General features: G+C 43.4%; 1 protein-coding gene across 1 annotated transcript in view; it reads right to left on the reverse strand.

Moving 5' to 3' along the window:
• dcdc2c (doublecortin domain containing 2C) overlaps window positions 1-16,571 on the reverse strand; it is a 124,475-nt gene that overhangs the window by 95,406 nt on the left and 12,498 nt on the right. The window contains exon 3 of the mRNA XM_078213752.1: window positions 5,336-5,412. Coding sequence (XP_078069878.1) covers window positions 5,336-5,412 — 77 coding nt within the window. The remainder of the gene's footprint in view (window positions 1-5,335; window positions 5,413-16,571) is intronic.

The raw sequence follows: 16,571 nt of genomic DNA on the forward strand, positions 1-16,571 counted from the left end.
CATCGAGTCTGCCCTGACCACAATCCCACCCAGGCCCAGTTCCCACAACTCCATACATTTACTCTAGTCAGACCCTGACATTAAGGGGCAATTTAGCATGACCAATCCACCTAACCAGCACATCTTTGGATGTGATCAAGATAGCATTGTGGATATTACAATTGGTTCAATAACATTGAGCTGGAGGGAGCAACTGGGGAACTGGGAAGGCCAAATTACCACTCGATCACTAATCGCTGCTGGCAAAGAGCTTATATGTGGATATCCTGTGAAGACATGAGTAAGTTGCATTGCCTCCCAAGTCTAAACACTAAAAAAATGTTATTTCCCTCAACTATGGAATTGTGTTCCAGTGAGATTCAGTAAAGGAGAGTAAAATTGAAAGTAAGTAAATCCCTCAGTCCTCAAAGAGTTAAATCTATGCTCAATGTTGATATCTCTCTATAATCAACTATTTGAGCCAACAAAAAATATTGCCAGCTCGTTTCCATCTAATTTGCCATACATAAAACATTTAACAACCATTTGAATTCTCACAATCGTCAGGTTTAATTGCTTTCGCACCCAACTCTTCACTCTGCTTCATTTCATAACTATGAAGTTATTGGTAGCACAACCCGATCACCTAAAACCGAAAAGAATACATCTGGGAAATGAGAATCTCTCCTCCCTCCATTTCTTCGAACAATAAATTTGCCGCATCTCTCAGTGATAACGGGGCTGCAATCTCTGCAAGCAATGGTGCTGATCTGAATGATAGACTGATGAAGAGTTATTTGGTACCATGGGGTGATATGATAGCACTACACCATAGTCTGTATGACAGTATTGTATCATGGCATAATAGGATCATACTATCCCATGATATTTATGATAGTAGTGTGTCTTATGATAATAGCATGCCATGGGGCAGTGTGACTGAATTATGTCACAGGTTATATGATAGAACTGTGCATGCTGTTTCTTTAGTTCCTTTGCTGTATATGAGCATTGGTGGCAAAACAGGTTATTTATTGGTCAACCCTAGCTGCTGCTGAAGTTGTCTTCTTGAACTCCTGCTTTGTAGTGACTTGCTACAACTGAGTGGTTTGTTCGACCATCTCACAGCACAACTGAAAGCCAACCACGATGATATACCCCAGACCGGGTAAGGTCATCAGGTTTCCCTCTGTAAAAGGATATTAGTACCCCAGGAGTCAGAATTCAGATTCCCAAGATGCCAAAGTGGGAGTTGAATTCATAGAATTCCCTGGCAGAAAGAGGCCATTTGGCCCATTGTGCACGCACTGGCTCTCTGAGAGAGTATCTTACCTAGGCCTACCCGCCACCCGATCCCTGTAACCCCACCCATTTACCTCACTTATCCCCCCACCATACACATCTTGGGACACTATGGGGCAATTTACATGGCCAATCCACCTACACATCTTTGGACTGTGGGAGGAAACTGGAGCACCCAGAGGAAACCCACACAAACACAGGGAGAACATGCAAACCCAACACAGACAGTGATCCAAGGCTAGAATTGAACCTGGGCCCCTGGCGCTGTGAAGCAGCAGTGCTAACCGCTGTGCCACTGTGCCATCCTTAATTCTTATTCTCTGGATTATTACTCCAGGCCTCTTAATCTACCACAGCCCTGGTTTGAAACTATTATTCCATAGGGTGGTATGTGCTGTGGTGAAATCAATGTAAAGCTCACTAGATCTAATCTACTGTAAAATACTTGCATCTCAATTATCCTCCTCCGATGAAATGCAAGGCTTATTCCCAAACTAATGCATTATTTTTTTAGAAGAATGGGAATCCTGAAAGGTATACTGAAAGATGGATGAGGCATCTTTTAGTGAGTCATTGGCAGAATGTGCTAATTACTGGAGGCAGCTGTCAATTCCAGAATTCTGTACCAATGTTTCTGCTCTACATCCGCTCCCTCTCTCTTCCTCGTCCTCTTTCTGTGGACCAGCAGTCCAATGTAATCGCTCCTCATCCCGCTGCAGGTACACTCCACACTCAACTGGAAAATCATGCAGGAAGCTGCAACTGGTGACTTTGGCTGGACTGTAGAGCTGCACAATATTTGAACAGTCGGAACGGTTGAATTATTGCTTCTGCATCCCCATAGTACATTTGGCAGTGCTTTGGCTGGCCACATAGGTCACTTTGTATCTGTACTTCCTGCTATGTGGAGAGGCCTGAATTGGAGTTACAAGCCATTGCTTCAAACAATAGCTGTTTTATCTAAAACCAATCTATTGTTTCTCTTGTATCCTTCAAATAGTTCAAGCACCATAAACTTCTGCAGATTAAAAATGTCATGACTATTCCCCATAAAACAGATGTAAAGTGCAGGATGGGACCTCTATCCTCTGAAACAACTTGCTTATTTTTTCACCTTCCTCTCAGTAAGTGCATTTGCGTTGGCTTGTGGTGCTCTGGGTACCCACATGCGTTCCATCTCATATGCCCTGGATTCTTGCAAAGCCTGTCAAGTGCTAAAGGTTGTGTTTCCTCTTCAATTGTCTCCTTTTCATTGGGAAAGTAACAAAGGCATTTCACCTAGCAACCACAGCATCAATCACTTGCTTTAGCGAGGCATGAACTGCAAAATGCCTTCTCTGACAGCAGTCTCTGGGTGATCTACAAGGGTCCTGTTACACAGAAGCTAAAGGTGGTGTGCTACTACTGTGGAATGTGTTGTATGATAGCATTGTGTCATAGGGAGGTCTGAGTGTTAAGCAAAATACTTGCCTTTTAATTATCCTCAACAAAGAGGCTTAACAAGGCCAAGCGATAAAACAGCATCAGTGACCAGCATTAAGGAGAGCTGTTCACATCCTTGAAGTTGTTATTAATAAACAAGAGCGAACGATATGGCTTAGTCACTGGGTCTGTAATGAACTGGAGGTGGTGAAGCAGGTTTTTACTCGGACACACCACAGGTTCAAATAGCTGGCCTGTAAATGAGGATCTTTAGGAATTGGCATCAGTGAGCAAACTGCCTGAAAACATTGTGCCCTCACACTTTGATCGATTGTTTAATTCAAACGGCAGTGTGTCCACAGCTCAGTTCTGTGAGATGCAGCTTGCACTGCAGCAGTAATTGGCAAGAGTTCATGAAAGTGTGGCTCAGCAAACTGCAGACTTCAGCAAAAAGACCGATATATGGAAGCCAATAAAAGTATGCAAGATGTTCAGATAGAGGCGAAATGCAATCAGCCCAAAAACTAGACTTCAACATGAATTGGAACACCACCAGCATGTTGTGTACGGAAGCAATCCTGGCTGGTTTAGCAGACATGGGCTCATTTTATGCAGGTGAAGTGCATGCTGGGGCAAACTCTTGCCAAAAGTTGTGAAGTTCAGCATAGGTGGAATTTAGGCATTCCATCTAAAAAATACTCCATTTAAATGGTGTTTGCGTGTGCCTGTAGCACACCTCACTTAATCCCTCCAACACCACACATTGACAAATCAGGTACATGAGGTAAGTGCGAGGGAGGTCTTGTGATGCAGTGAGTTGCCTGTGAGCTGGGAGCTCCACATTCAAGCCACATTCCTGATGGCCATGGAAGATATGTTCACAACGAGATCAAAAATCCTTTCATTTGCCTCTGACAGATGGTAAGAGTGGGAAAGCTCTGGTTAGCCATGCTTGATGTAGAGTGGCACACCTCAAGCTATAGCCTCTGCTGACAGGCTACCTATTCCAGGAAAAACTAGCCATGGAAATAGACGTGCTTTGTCTGTCTCACATGCCAATCGACACAGGAAAGCCTCTTAAGTCTCTCATTTTTCTCGCATGCGGTGAGAGTGGCCAAGATTCCTGGTCAAACATGTTTGATGTGAAGTAGGGTCCCTCAAGCTATAACTACTTGTCGCTCTCTCCGTTTGGTCCATTGCAAACGATGGCACATTAAGAGGTCGGATACCCAACTTTCTGATCAGCACCTGCCACCATTGGAGCCTCAGAGAATAATATTTCCTTTATAAATGTTTTGTCTGCCTTTAAAAGAGATTAGTATAATGAAAGTAAACACAGGCTCCAATTGGCTTCAATTTTCCCATTTATGTTATTAAAGCAAGTTCAAATGACACCCAAAATTTGTCAGAGAGTGACTCTGTTAAACCTAAACATCAGTCAAGTTGCCCAAGCAGAATTTATGCTGATTTTAATCAAATCAGCCACAAACACTGCTACCAAATTTAGCCATCCCAATATAAACAGGAGCGGGCTCATAGTTAACCTCTTAACCAATATTAACCAATTCATTACATTACATTGACCAATGATCATTCACCACTTCCAAAGATTGCGTTAACTTTGTTCTGCTCACTGTTCAACTGAGTTTAAAATAACATTGATTGGTGTGTCTGCGCACACACTGGGTGTCATTCTGTTTTTGGACAATGGTGTCAAAGAACCAGTATCAGTTCAACTGCACAGTATCCATCTCTCTAGAGTTTCATATCACCCAAGGTCAGGATCAACCCAGTACCTGAGGTTTATGTGAATACCATTAGATATGGCAGGAGATTTAATCACATGATATACCAATTAATGTCTAACGTACCGATAAAACATGGATATATAGAAACTAGAAGCGGGAGTAGGCTATTCAGCCCTTTGAGCCTGCTCCACCACTAATTTTGATCATGGCTGATCATCAAATTCAATATCCTGATCCCTCCTTCCCCCCCAAATCCCTTGATCCCTTTAGCCCCAAGAGCTATATCTAATTTCTTCTTGAGATCAGGCAGTGCTTTTGACTCAACTACTTCCTGTGGTAGTGAATTCCACTCATTCAACACCCTCTGGGTGAAGAAATTTATCCTCCTGATGAAATAGATATCACAATTAAATTGATTTATATCTAGGGGCATATGTATCCATCCAGATTTGTTTTTAAATCCATCAAGTAAAGCAAAAGAAACTGCAGGCAGAACACAAATTAAAGTGAATTAGATCCATTAAGCAGCTTTATAAACAGGAAATCACTTGTTTGAGTAAAACACAGCTGCCGTTTTTCTTTGATGTTACATCATTAAAATATTTATGAATTCACACCACTGAGTATTGACAAGAGCGTTGTATTACCAGGCCTAAGATGCTCCACACCACATCTGTCGTCTCTCCTTTTGATCAAAGGGCTATTTTTTTTTGAAAAGCAGCAGAGTTTTCTCTCGCGGAAGTATTCCGACACAAGACTGTGCATTGATTCTGTAAACTGAGCGGGGAAAGAAACTGCCTGTACCCAAGTAATCTGCGCCTTGCCAAGAACCCTATACATTGTAGAGAAAAGGGTAAATACTCCAAATAAAAAAGCATACTGACTTGATGGTGCATGGCTCATAGTTGTATTTTCTCCATCGTGCGGAAACAACAATGCGACTGTGAACAACTGGTCGAATCTGGAACAGAAACACAAGGTTAATGCACTTCATAGTGTCCTGCTGCAGAAAACTGTGCCAATATGTTAACTAGAGTAAAGCTCCAGTCTGATTTCTTTCAAATTTATTCCCGTCTCCCTCATTGAATTATAATAAATTGGTCCTAGTAAAAGAGAATGTATTAATTTTCATCTCTCCCTGACACATAAAAAGACAGGATATCCAGTAAACCTTTAGTCCTGTTTAAAAAGAAAAATCCTCTTATCTTATAAAGCAATGCTCATGTCAAAGCTGGCAATAGTCATGTAGTAACAAAACTGAGGCAGCTGATGTCCTGAAGTGTAGACATTAAAGATTTTTTTCCAGAGGTAGGACAATTTGCTAACCAGATGTTCATACTGGAAATTTTTACATGTACCATCTTATCTCACTGCTGCTTTTTGATGGTAAATCAGAAGGTTTTACACTCAAGACATCAGGATCAGGTTTTTTAATATTGATATCATCTAAATATAACCGTCAAATTAGGTCCAAACGGAAATCCGATCGCTTTGTTCACGTAATAATTTAAAAATGGACTGTCAAGAGATTTGACTTGTGGTACCATAGAATTTGTGACGCAACTCTAAACAAAGCAGGAATAGAGGGTCATGTCACCATCCAGGACAAAACTGCCCCCTTGATTGGCATCCTATCATCCACTCCCTCCTCTGCCAATACAGCGTGGTGTAGTGAGTACTATATACAGGATGCAATGCAACAGCCCCATCAAGGCTCTTTCGATAGCACATTCCAAACATGCGACCTCGACCAGCTAGGAGGACAAGGGGAGTAGATGCTTAGGAACACCATCACCTGCAAGTTGCCTTCCTACATCAATGGTGCATAGCTTCCTGGCTCCCCAGTGTCAGATTTGGGGAGCATCCCAAAAATAAGTGGGGAATCCCTCTTGGAAATTCCCAGGTAAGAGTTTATTCCATAATTGTCCAGAAGTGCTCATTTATCCTGGACAATTGCATTGCATTAGGAACTATCGAACAAAGCAATTTTAATTGCTAACTTTGGCTGGTTCAGCCAATGTCACAATAAAGGGAGGCAATGGCCCAGTGGTATTATCATAGAATCCTGACTGTGCAGAAGGAGGCCATTCAGCCCATCAAGTTTGCACCAACCACAATCCCACCCAGGCCCTATTCTCATAACTCCACATATTTACCCTGCTAATCCCACTGCCACTCGGGTCAATTTAGCATGACCAATCAACATAATCCGCGCATCTTTCGGACTGTGGGGGGAAACTGAAGCACCCGGAGGAAATCCACAGGGAGAATGTGCAAACTCCATACGGACAGTGACCCGAAGCTGGAATTGAACCCGGGTCCCTGGTGCTGTGAGCCAGCAGTGCTAACCACTGTGCCACCGTGCCGCCCACCATGAGACAAGTAATCCAGAAACTCAGCTAATGCTCTGGGAACCCAGGTTCGAATCCCACCACGGTAGATGGTGGAATTTGAATTCAATAAAAAATATCTGGAATTAAGAATCTACTGACGACCATGAAACCATTGTCGATTGTCGAAAAAACCCATCTGGGTCACGAATGTCCTTTTGGGGAAGAAAATTCACCATCCTTACTTGGTCTGGCCTACATGTGACTCCAGAGCCACAGCAGTGTGGTTGACTCTCGACTGCCCTCCAAGGGCAACTAGGGATGGGCAATAAATGCTGGCCAGCCAGCGACGCCCATGTTCCACAAATGAATAAAATAAAGTTACTCTGAAAGAGTTAGAGGAAATAAAAGCACTTCTAACTTCAGCATAACTTTTAAACATCCAGACCAAGCCCTGCACAGGATACCTCCTACATTACTGAATCCCCGCAGGACTCTCTACGCCGCCCCCCCCCCACTAAGCAACTCCCCCCCACTGTATAGCCCATCCTTGAACCCCCATCCAAAATGAGATTTCCCACTCCTCCCTGCCTGAACCCTCAATGAGACCCTCATCCCCGTGTCAACCATGACCCAATCCCACCACCTCAACCTGAGCTGACCTCCCCACCCCTTGATTTAAAATGACACCCCAGCCCTCATGTCCACACCCCCACCCCCAATTCCTGACCTCCATCCATCTCCACATCCCTTTGACGTTTACCTTCTCTATGGCCTGTTATTTTCAATGGGACCTGTTAACTCAACTGCTTAATGGCAGCTAATGCTTTAAAAAGGGGGCATATCCTCCTTTGCTCTGTTCCTTTTGGACTTCAATGCTGGAGCTGCGATGCACTGTGCTGCCTGAAGCCCATCCAGCGTGAGTCGACAAGGATGGGCGAGACACTAAAAGGTTTAGTGCAGTTAAATGTTTACAGACTGGCAATCCGATGCTGACTGCCACTCTGAAGAATTTTGGCCCAATGAAATTAGCATTTTCTTGGTCTGAAGTGTAGGTCCACCTGGCTAGCATTGGTTCTTTCAATTCAGTGAGACTCAATCTATACCAAAGCAAAACTGCAAATCCCACCATTTGTTCCCAAACTGAACTGCTTACTTCTGTCAGAAAACACACACAGGTAAATTAAAGAGCCTTCTAACCAAAACCACACCCTGATTCAATATCTCAATGGCAATGTGGCATGCTTTCGAATGGTTCAAACAGAAACACAAACAAATCATTTTGCCTTCAACACAACTTTTTAAATCTGTAATCCAAAGGAATAATTAATTGTGCAAATGGAGTTTTATGATTCCCTTCTCCCAGACTTGCTGACCCTGTTAAGGAACTTTCTTGTTTACGACTTGGTTTTATCTTCTTTCGATCTCAGAGCTACACATCTTATTTTAATCTTTTATTGAGGTCTGTGTAGACCCTCTGGCCTTGATGTGGAGATGCCGGCATTGGACTGGGGTAAACACAGTAAGAAGTCTCACAACACCAGGTTAAAGTCCGAAAGCTAGTGGCTTTTGCTACCAAATAAACCTGTTGGACTTTAACCTGGTGTTGTGAGACTTCTTACTGTGTAGACCCTCTGGCTCCATTATACAACGAGTCATTACAAGATGGAAAATTAATTGTTCATGTTTTACACTTCTACCACTGACCAGGTAAGATAAACATAGGTTAGCTTTCAACTGTAATGAACTACTGGAGATGCCTACCAATTTCTTAACCAGATATCCCTATTCATCAACAGTTAAACATTTAATTCCCTAAAACTAAAAGTTATAACATATCAATAATGAACTAGACATTCGCGACAATAGTTTGGAAGTGTAGTCACTGTTGTAATGTCGGAAACTCAGTAGTCATATTGCACACAACGCACTCCCACAAACATCAATGATGTTACAAGAGGTGTATGTCTAAGTGATGTTGACTGGGAGATAAACTTTGCCCAGAACACCAAGAAAAGCTCCTCTGCTCTTCTTAGAGATCTCATTTCTAATGTCCATCTAAAAGGTCCAATAATGCCTCAGGTTAATGTGTTTGCCACACAATGAAGCTAAATAGTCAGCATATGATAATTACTAGACTTGAACTTGGAATTGGCAGACGTTTGAAGAGAAGATGAAGATCAGTCCACTATCTGTTAATTTAATATTCATTACAGGGTTTATCTATCTACTGTTCATAGAATCATAGAAATCATAGAATCCCTACAGTGCAGAAGGAGGCCATTTGGCCCATCGAGTCTGCACCAACAACAATCCCACCTCAGGCCCTATCCCCATAGCCCCACCTATTTACCTTGCTAATCCCTCTAACCTACACATCCCCTGACATTAAGGAGCAATTTAGCATGACCAATCAACCTAACCCGCACACCTTTGGACTGTGGGAGGAAACAGGAGCACCCAGAGGAAACCCACACAAACACGGGGAGAATGTGCAAACTCCACACAGACAGTGACCCAAGCCGGGAATCGAACTCAGGTCCCTGGAGTTGTGAGGCAGCAGTGCTAATCACTGTGCCACCCTCGTCTTCTTTCACCTGGTTTACCCGAACAATTAAATATAGTGTTCTTCCCATTTATAATAACTGCTGGAACATGCCAGCAGATCTAACTCTGCAGTTTTAAAATGACAGAAAGATACATTTTGGTCCAGGAAAATAGTCCTATATTTCATCAACATTGCATAAGTGTGGGCAGAAGTGGCCAAATTTAATTCTGCCACTTAAAGTATTTAAGAAGAGATGCATTAATGACTGAATTCATTAGCAATCCATAAAAAGAGGTTGGATAGGTTTTGCTGTGACTTTTTCAAAGAAATAATATAACACAGCAGTACCGAGGCTTCTCCACCATGAGTTGTTCTTAATATATTCTAGAATATTACAATAAGAGTATGCCAGAAGCAGCATCAGGCATTATTAAAAATGAAGTGTCATCCTGGTGAAGCTAAAACACAAGGCTACCTGTATGCCAAACAGAAAGAAATAACATGTGATAGAGCTAAGCGATCCCAGAACAAAAAAGACCATCAGGCAGTGCTCTGCAAGAAAAGGAGATGGTGCATCCTGTCGGATGGTTCCCTGAGCAGACTGTCAAAGTCATTTGGCAGAATGCCTCATCCTCAAGACCTAGCTTGTCTGGTGGTGAGTAAAGACCCTGCCCGTTAGATCCTTCCTACACACCTGGAGTTTCACTCTGTCCGCACATCGCCCTCCAGTTGTGATTGGGAAGAGTCCGTCGTTCACCTCCTTGTGGAATGTGCCTTTGCAAAGAAGGTCTGGAAAGGGAGGGGGTAGTTTTTGTCAAGGTTCATCCTGAACAGCTCTGTGCTCTATGGGCAGTTCCCAGCGACACACTCCGAGACAAGCATCAACTGTTGCTGGGGGATCATCAATTCAGTGAATGATGCCCTTTGGTCTGCCCAAAACTTGTGGTCTTCCAGGGCAAAGAGTTGGCCCTGACTGAATGTTGCAAAGCCCAGAACTAGGTACTCAAGGATGCACTAAAGCTTAGGGCAGCTGCTGCAGAGGCACAATAGGGAAAGGTTGCCATGCAAGATCTTTCAGCCAAAGTGAACTGAGGGGAGGGGAATTGAACCCCTGAGGCTGTATGGCTCACGTTGAATGTATACAGTGAATATTACAATTATATTGAAGCACCTCAGAGTGCAACTTGATTTATATAGACAACTTAAATACTATTGCACTCTTTTATAATGACCATGTTGATATGTCTATAATGTTCCATTGATTGCACTGAAGTTCCTCAGAGTACAACATGATGTATGTAGAGAACCTGAATATTATTACACTGTGTGATGGCTATTTTGAAATATTTGCAATGATCTTTCAGATATTTTATGAATAAACAATATTTTTGTAACGAAATAAATCTGACAACCAATGGATCGGATCTAAGCTCTGCAGTCCTGCCATATCCATTTGTAAATGGTGATTGACAGTTGAACAACTCACTGGAGGAGAAGGCTCCACAAATATCCCCATTCGCTGAATCATTTGCAACAATCTTCAGCCACAAGTGTCAGATGGATGATCCATCTTGGTGTCCTCCTCGGGTCCCCAGCTCCACAGATGCCAGATTTCAGCAAATTCAAGTCACTCCACATGATGTTTCTATCGTTTCATAGTTTCTATATCAAGAAAAAGCTGAAGGCACTGGATACTGCAAAGGCTATGGGCCCAGACAACATTCTGGTAATAGTTTTGAAGACTTGTGCTCCAGATCTAGTGCCCCTAACCAGGCTGTTTCAATACAGCTACAACATTGGTATCTGCCTGGCAACGTGGAAAATTGTCCAGATATATCCTGTACACAAGAAACAGGACAAATCTAACCCGGCCAATTACCGCCCCAACGGCCTACTCTCGATCATTAGCAAAGTAATGAAAAGTGTTGCTGATTCAAGTGGCACATAGTCAGCAATAACCTACTCACTGACACTCAGCACTGACACTGACACTTGGGTTCAGCCAGGGCCACTCTGCTCCTGAACACATTACAGCCTTGATCCAAACATGGACAAAAGAGTTTAACTCAAGAGGTGAGCTGAGAGTGACTGCCCTTAACATAAAGGCAGCATTTGAGTGGAGCCCTAGCCAAACTGGAATCCTTGACAATTAGGGGGGAAAAATGTCCAGTGGTTGGAGTTATACTTAGCAGAAAAGAAAACGGTTGTGGTTGTTGGAGATCAATCATCTGAGTCCCTGGAAATCACTCCAAGAGTTACTCAGGGTATTATCAGCCATCTAAATACCGTGGCTACAAGAGCAGGTCAGAGGTTGGCAATTCTGTAGCAAGTGACTCACCTCCTGACACCCCAAAGCCTGTCAATAACCTGCAAAGATATAGGGCAAGAATGTGATGGAAAACTCTCCACTTGCCTGGATGAATGCAGCTCCAACAATAAACAAGGAGCTTGACACCATCCAGCACCTGCCGGCATCCCATCTACAACCTTAAATATGGATTCCCTTCACCACTGTCACAGTGGCGGCAGTGACGCTCTGTACAAAATGGACAGCAACTCACCAATATTTCTTAGACAGCACCTTCCAAATCCTCAACCTTTACCACCTGGAAGGACAAGAGTGGCAGATGCATGGGAACACCAATATATCACATTTGCTCATCCTATTCTGGTTAATTTTGCTTTCTCCCTCACCTTCGATAAGAGCACCTTCAGGCATATTTGCCTCAAAGCCGGTTGCAATTGCAATCCATAGCCTTTCTGATCATGACACTGAACTAAATTCACAATGTAATTAAACTGTCAAAGATTGGTTGCCAATATCAAAGTGCAGATGGCGTGCCTTATTAAAATAACTGTCCAAAATAGATGTGAGGAGAAGCAGCTTTTACAGCAATATGCTACCCACTTTCAAAACTAGCCACTGGAAAGTCTTGAGTAGTTGTATCTGTTATTCTCTGGGCAGCGCCAGTTAATAATTACACTGCAACCAATACAGATACAACTTTAGGTATGAAAGTGATGAAGTAAGATAGCAGGGGAGAAGAATCAATTATTAATGTTTCCATTTGCAGCAAAAGATTAAAGTAAAAGATAACATGTAATGAGCTGAGACAATATGAATTAAATTAAATGAATTCACTCACCGAGTAACACATACTGTATGAGATTGCAATATTTGAATCTATTGTTGGATTTTTCCCCAAGTTTAGAGAGATAATCAACACCATAATATAATGACTTTTCAATTATGTTATTCAGCACATTTAATCAATATAATTGTGTGTTAAGCACAGCTCATTTCTCTAATTAAAGGGATGCCTTAAAGTGAATAATAATCTAAACTTAAAAACAGTAATGGAAGCTGAGCCTAAACTCTACTCCAGCTCTAGATAGTGCAATTGTAGAATATAAATGGATATGGTCAGAACTGTCAAGATGTTGTGTCATGTGCAATGAGAACTATTAATGGTTAGTTTCATCAGCTGGTATAATGCCTTAGACTGTTCTTAAAAAGCAAAAGAAACAGCTAGAACCGCAAAGACACTATTTTAAAATGGCTGCAGAAGTCCCCTTAACTACAAATAGACCAAGTTTCTGGCGCCCTCTGAATGCAGATTACTAGGGGGCGTGTCTACGCAATTCACCTGATGGATTTCATACCTGCCATTGTATGATCTTTCTGCAAAACAATAAGGGCGACTGTAAGGCTTCTAAACTTCATGGTTCCAAAAACTGCTCGGAACAAAGAAGAACTAACAAATTTCATTATGCAAGGAGGGTGCTAAGATTTAGATTGGCTAAGAGGGAGTTGAAGAGCGAGCTTAGAAGGGCTAAAAGGGGACATGAGAAGACTTTGGCGGATAGGGTTAAAGTGAATCCTAAGGCGTTCTATAGGTATGTCAAGAACAGAAGGTTGGTTAGGGCAAGTTTAGGGCCAGTTATAGATGGCAGAGGGAAGTTATGTGTGGAACCGGAGGAGATTGGTGAAGCATTGAACCAATATTTCTCTTCGGTGTTCACGCAAGGGGACATGAATATAGCTGAGGAGGACACTGGGTTGCAAGGGAGTAGAATAGACAGTATTACAGTTGATAAGGAGGATGTGCAGGATATTCTGGAGGGTCTGAAAATAGATAAATCCCCTGGTCCGGATGGGATTTATCCAAGGATTCTCTGGGAGGCAAGAGAAGTGATTGCAGAGCCTCTGGCTCTGATCTTCAGGTCGTCGTTGGCCTCTGGTATAGTACCAGAAGATTGGAGGTTAGCGAATGTTGTCCCATTGTTTAAGAAGGGGAACAGAGACTTCCCCGGGAATTATAGACCGGTGAGTCTCACTTCTGTTGTCGGCAAGATGTTGGAAAAAATTATAAGGGATAGGATTTATAGTTATTTGGAGAGTAATGAATTGATAGGTGATAGTCAGCATGGTTTTGTGGCAGGTAGGTCGTGCCTTACTAACCTTATTGAGTTTTTTGAGAAAGTGACCAAGGAGGTGGATGGGGGCAAGGCAGTGGACGTGGTATATATGGATTTTAGTAAGGCGTTTGATAAGGTTCACCATGGTAGGCTTCTGCAGAAAATGCAGATGTATGGGATTGGGGGTGATCTAGGAAATTGGATCAGGAATTGGCTAGCGGATAGGAAACAGAGGGTGGTGGTTGATAGTAAATATTCATCATGGAGTGCGGTTACAAGTGGTGTACCTCAGGGATCTGTTTTGGGGCCACTGCTGTTTGTAATATTTATTAATGATCTGGATGAGGGTATAGTTGGGTGGATTAGCAAATTTGCTGATGACACCAAAGTCGGTGGTGTGGTAGACAGTGAGGAAGGGTGTCGTAGTTTGCAGGAAGACTTAGACAGGTTGCAAAGTTGGGCCGAGAGGTGGCGGATGGAGTTTAATGCGGAGAAGTGTGAGGTAATTCACTTTGGTAGGAATAACAGATGTGTTGAGTATAGGGCTAACGGGAGGACTTTGAATAGTGTGGAGGAGCAGAGGGATCTAGGTGTATGTGTGCATAGATCCCTGAAAGTTGGGAATCAAGTAGATAAGGTTGTTAAGAAGGCATATGGTGTCTTGGCGTTTATTGGTAGGGGGATTGAATTTAGGAGTCGTAGCGTTATGTTGCAACTGTACACAACTCTGGTGCGGCCGCACTTGGAGTACTGTGTGCAGTTCTGGTCCCCACATTACAGGAAGGATGTGGAGGCTTTGGAGAGGGTGCAGAGGAGGTTTACCAGGATGTTGCCTGGTATGGAGGGGAGATCCTATGAGGAGAGGCTGAGGGATTTGGGATTGTTTTCGCTGGAAAGGCGGCGGCTAAGAGGGGATCTTATTGAAACATATAAGATGATTAGAGGTTTAGATAGGGTGGATAGTGATAGCCTTTTTCCTCTGATGGAGAAATCCAGCACGAGGGGGCATGGCTTTAAATTGAGGGGGGGTAGTTATAGAACCGATGTCAGGGGTAGGTTCTTTACCCAGAGGGTGGTGAGGGATTGGAATGCCCTGCCAGCATCAGTAGTAAATGCGCCTAGCTTGGGGGCGTTTAAGAGATCCGTAGATAGGTTCATGGACGAAAAGAAATTGGTTTAGGTTGGAGGGTCACAGTTTTTTTTTAACTGGTCGGTGCAACATCGTGGGCCGAAGGGCCTGTTCTGCGCTGTAATGTTCTATGTTCTATGTTCTAAGGACCTCTTTCTGCTTCTGTAGAATCTTGATAGCTTTGACAATGGGAGATCGAAGCTCCATCATTAATATGGATTCCCATCCATTGTGTGTCAACACCCGTCACACATGTGAAAAACTATGATCATACGCTTATTTGTGGTTAATGACAAGAAAGGAATCTGCAGGAAGGAACATACAGAAGAAGCACTGCAGAATGTAACATCATCTCTCTCTCACTCTCCCTGTTATTTTCAAGTTTGGACCCCGTTACACTGTGGAGTACATCACAGAGATAGAGAACTTCAATCAAAATGAACTTCAAGTGTCATTACATCCACCTCAGAAAAAGATGGAGTAGTTTTAAAAAGACTGTCTCCAGAAGGATAACCATGATGTGGAGATGCCGGCGTTGGACTGGGGTAAGCACAGCAAGAAGTCTCACAACACCAGGTTAAAGTCCAACAGGTTTATTTGGTAGCACAAGCTACAAGCTTTCGGAGCGCTGTCCCTTCATCAGGTGAGTGGGAGTTCTGTTCACAAACAGGGCATATAAAGACACAAACTCAATTTACAAAATAATGGTTGGAATGTGAGTCTTTACAGGTAATCAAGTCTTAAAGGTTACAGACAATGTGAGTGGAGAGAGGGTTAAGCACAGTTTAAAGAAATGTGTATTGTCTCCGGCCAGGACAGTTAGTGAGATTTTGCAAGCCCAGGCAAGTCGTGGGGGTTACAGATAGTGTGACATGAACCCAAGATCCCGGTTGAGGCCGTCCTCATGTGTGCGGAACCTGGCTATCAGTCTCTGCTCAGCGACTCTGCGTTGTCGTGTGTCGTGAAGGCCACCTTGGAGAATGCTTACCCGAAGATCAGAGGCCGAATGCCCATGACCGCTGAAGTGTTCCCCAACAGGAAGAGAACACTCTTGCCTGGTGATTGTCGAGCGGTGTTAATTCATCCGTTGTCGTAGCGTCTGCATGGTCTCCCCAATGTACCATGCCTCGGGACATCCTTTCCTGCAGTGTATCAGGTAGACAACGTTGGTCGAGTTGCAAGAGTATGTGCCGTGTACCTGGTGGATGGTGTTCTCACATGAGATGATGGCATCCGTGTCGGTGATCCGGCACATCTTGCAGAGGTTGCTGTGGCAGGGTTGTGTGGTGTCGTGGTCACTGTTCTCCTGAAGGCTGGGTAGTTTGCTGCGGACAATGGTCTGTTTGAGGTTGTGTGGTTATTTGAAGGCAAGAAGTGGGGGTGTGGGGATGACCTTGGCAAGATGTTCGTCTTCATCGATGACATGTTGAAGGCTCCTGAGAAGATGTCGTAGCTTCTCCGCTCTGGGGAAGTACTGGACGACGAAGGGTACTCTGTCCGTCGTGTCCCGTGTTCGTCATCTCCATCAAGGACAGTCACCTCAGCACTTCACTGTACCGCAAGCCCACGGATAACCTCATGATGCTCCACTTCTCCAGCTTCCACCCTAAACACGTTAAAGAAGCCATCCCCTACGGACAAGCCCTCCGTATACACAGGATCTGCTCGGATGAGGAGGATCGCAACAGACACCT

Source organism: Mustelus asterias, chromosome 5 (genome assembly GCF_964213995.1).
Source record: "Mustelus asterias chromosome 5, sMusAst1.hap1.1, whole genome shotgun sequence".
Taxonomy (NCBI): domain Eukaryota; kingdom Metazoa; phylum Chordata; class Chondrichthyes; order Carcharhiniformes; family Triakidae; genus Mustelus; species Mustelus asterias.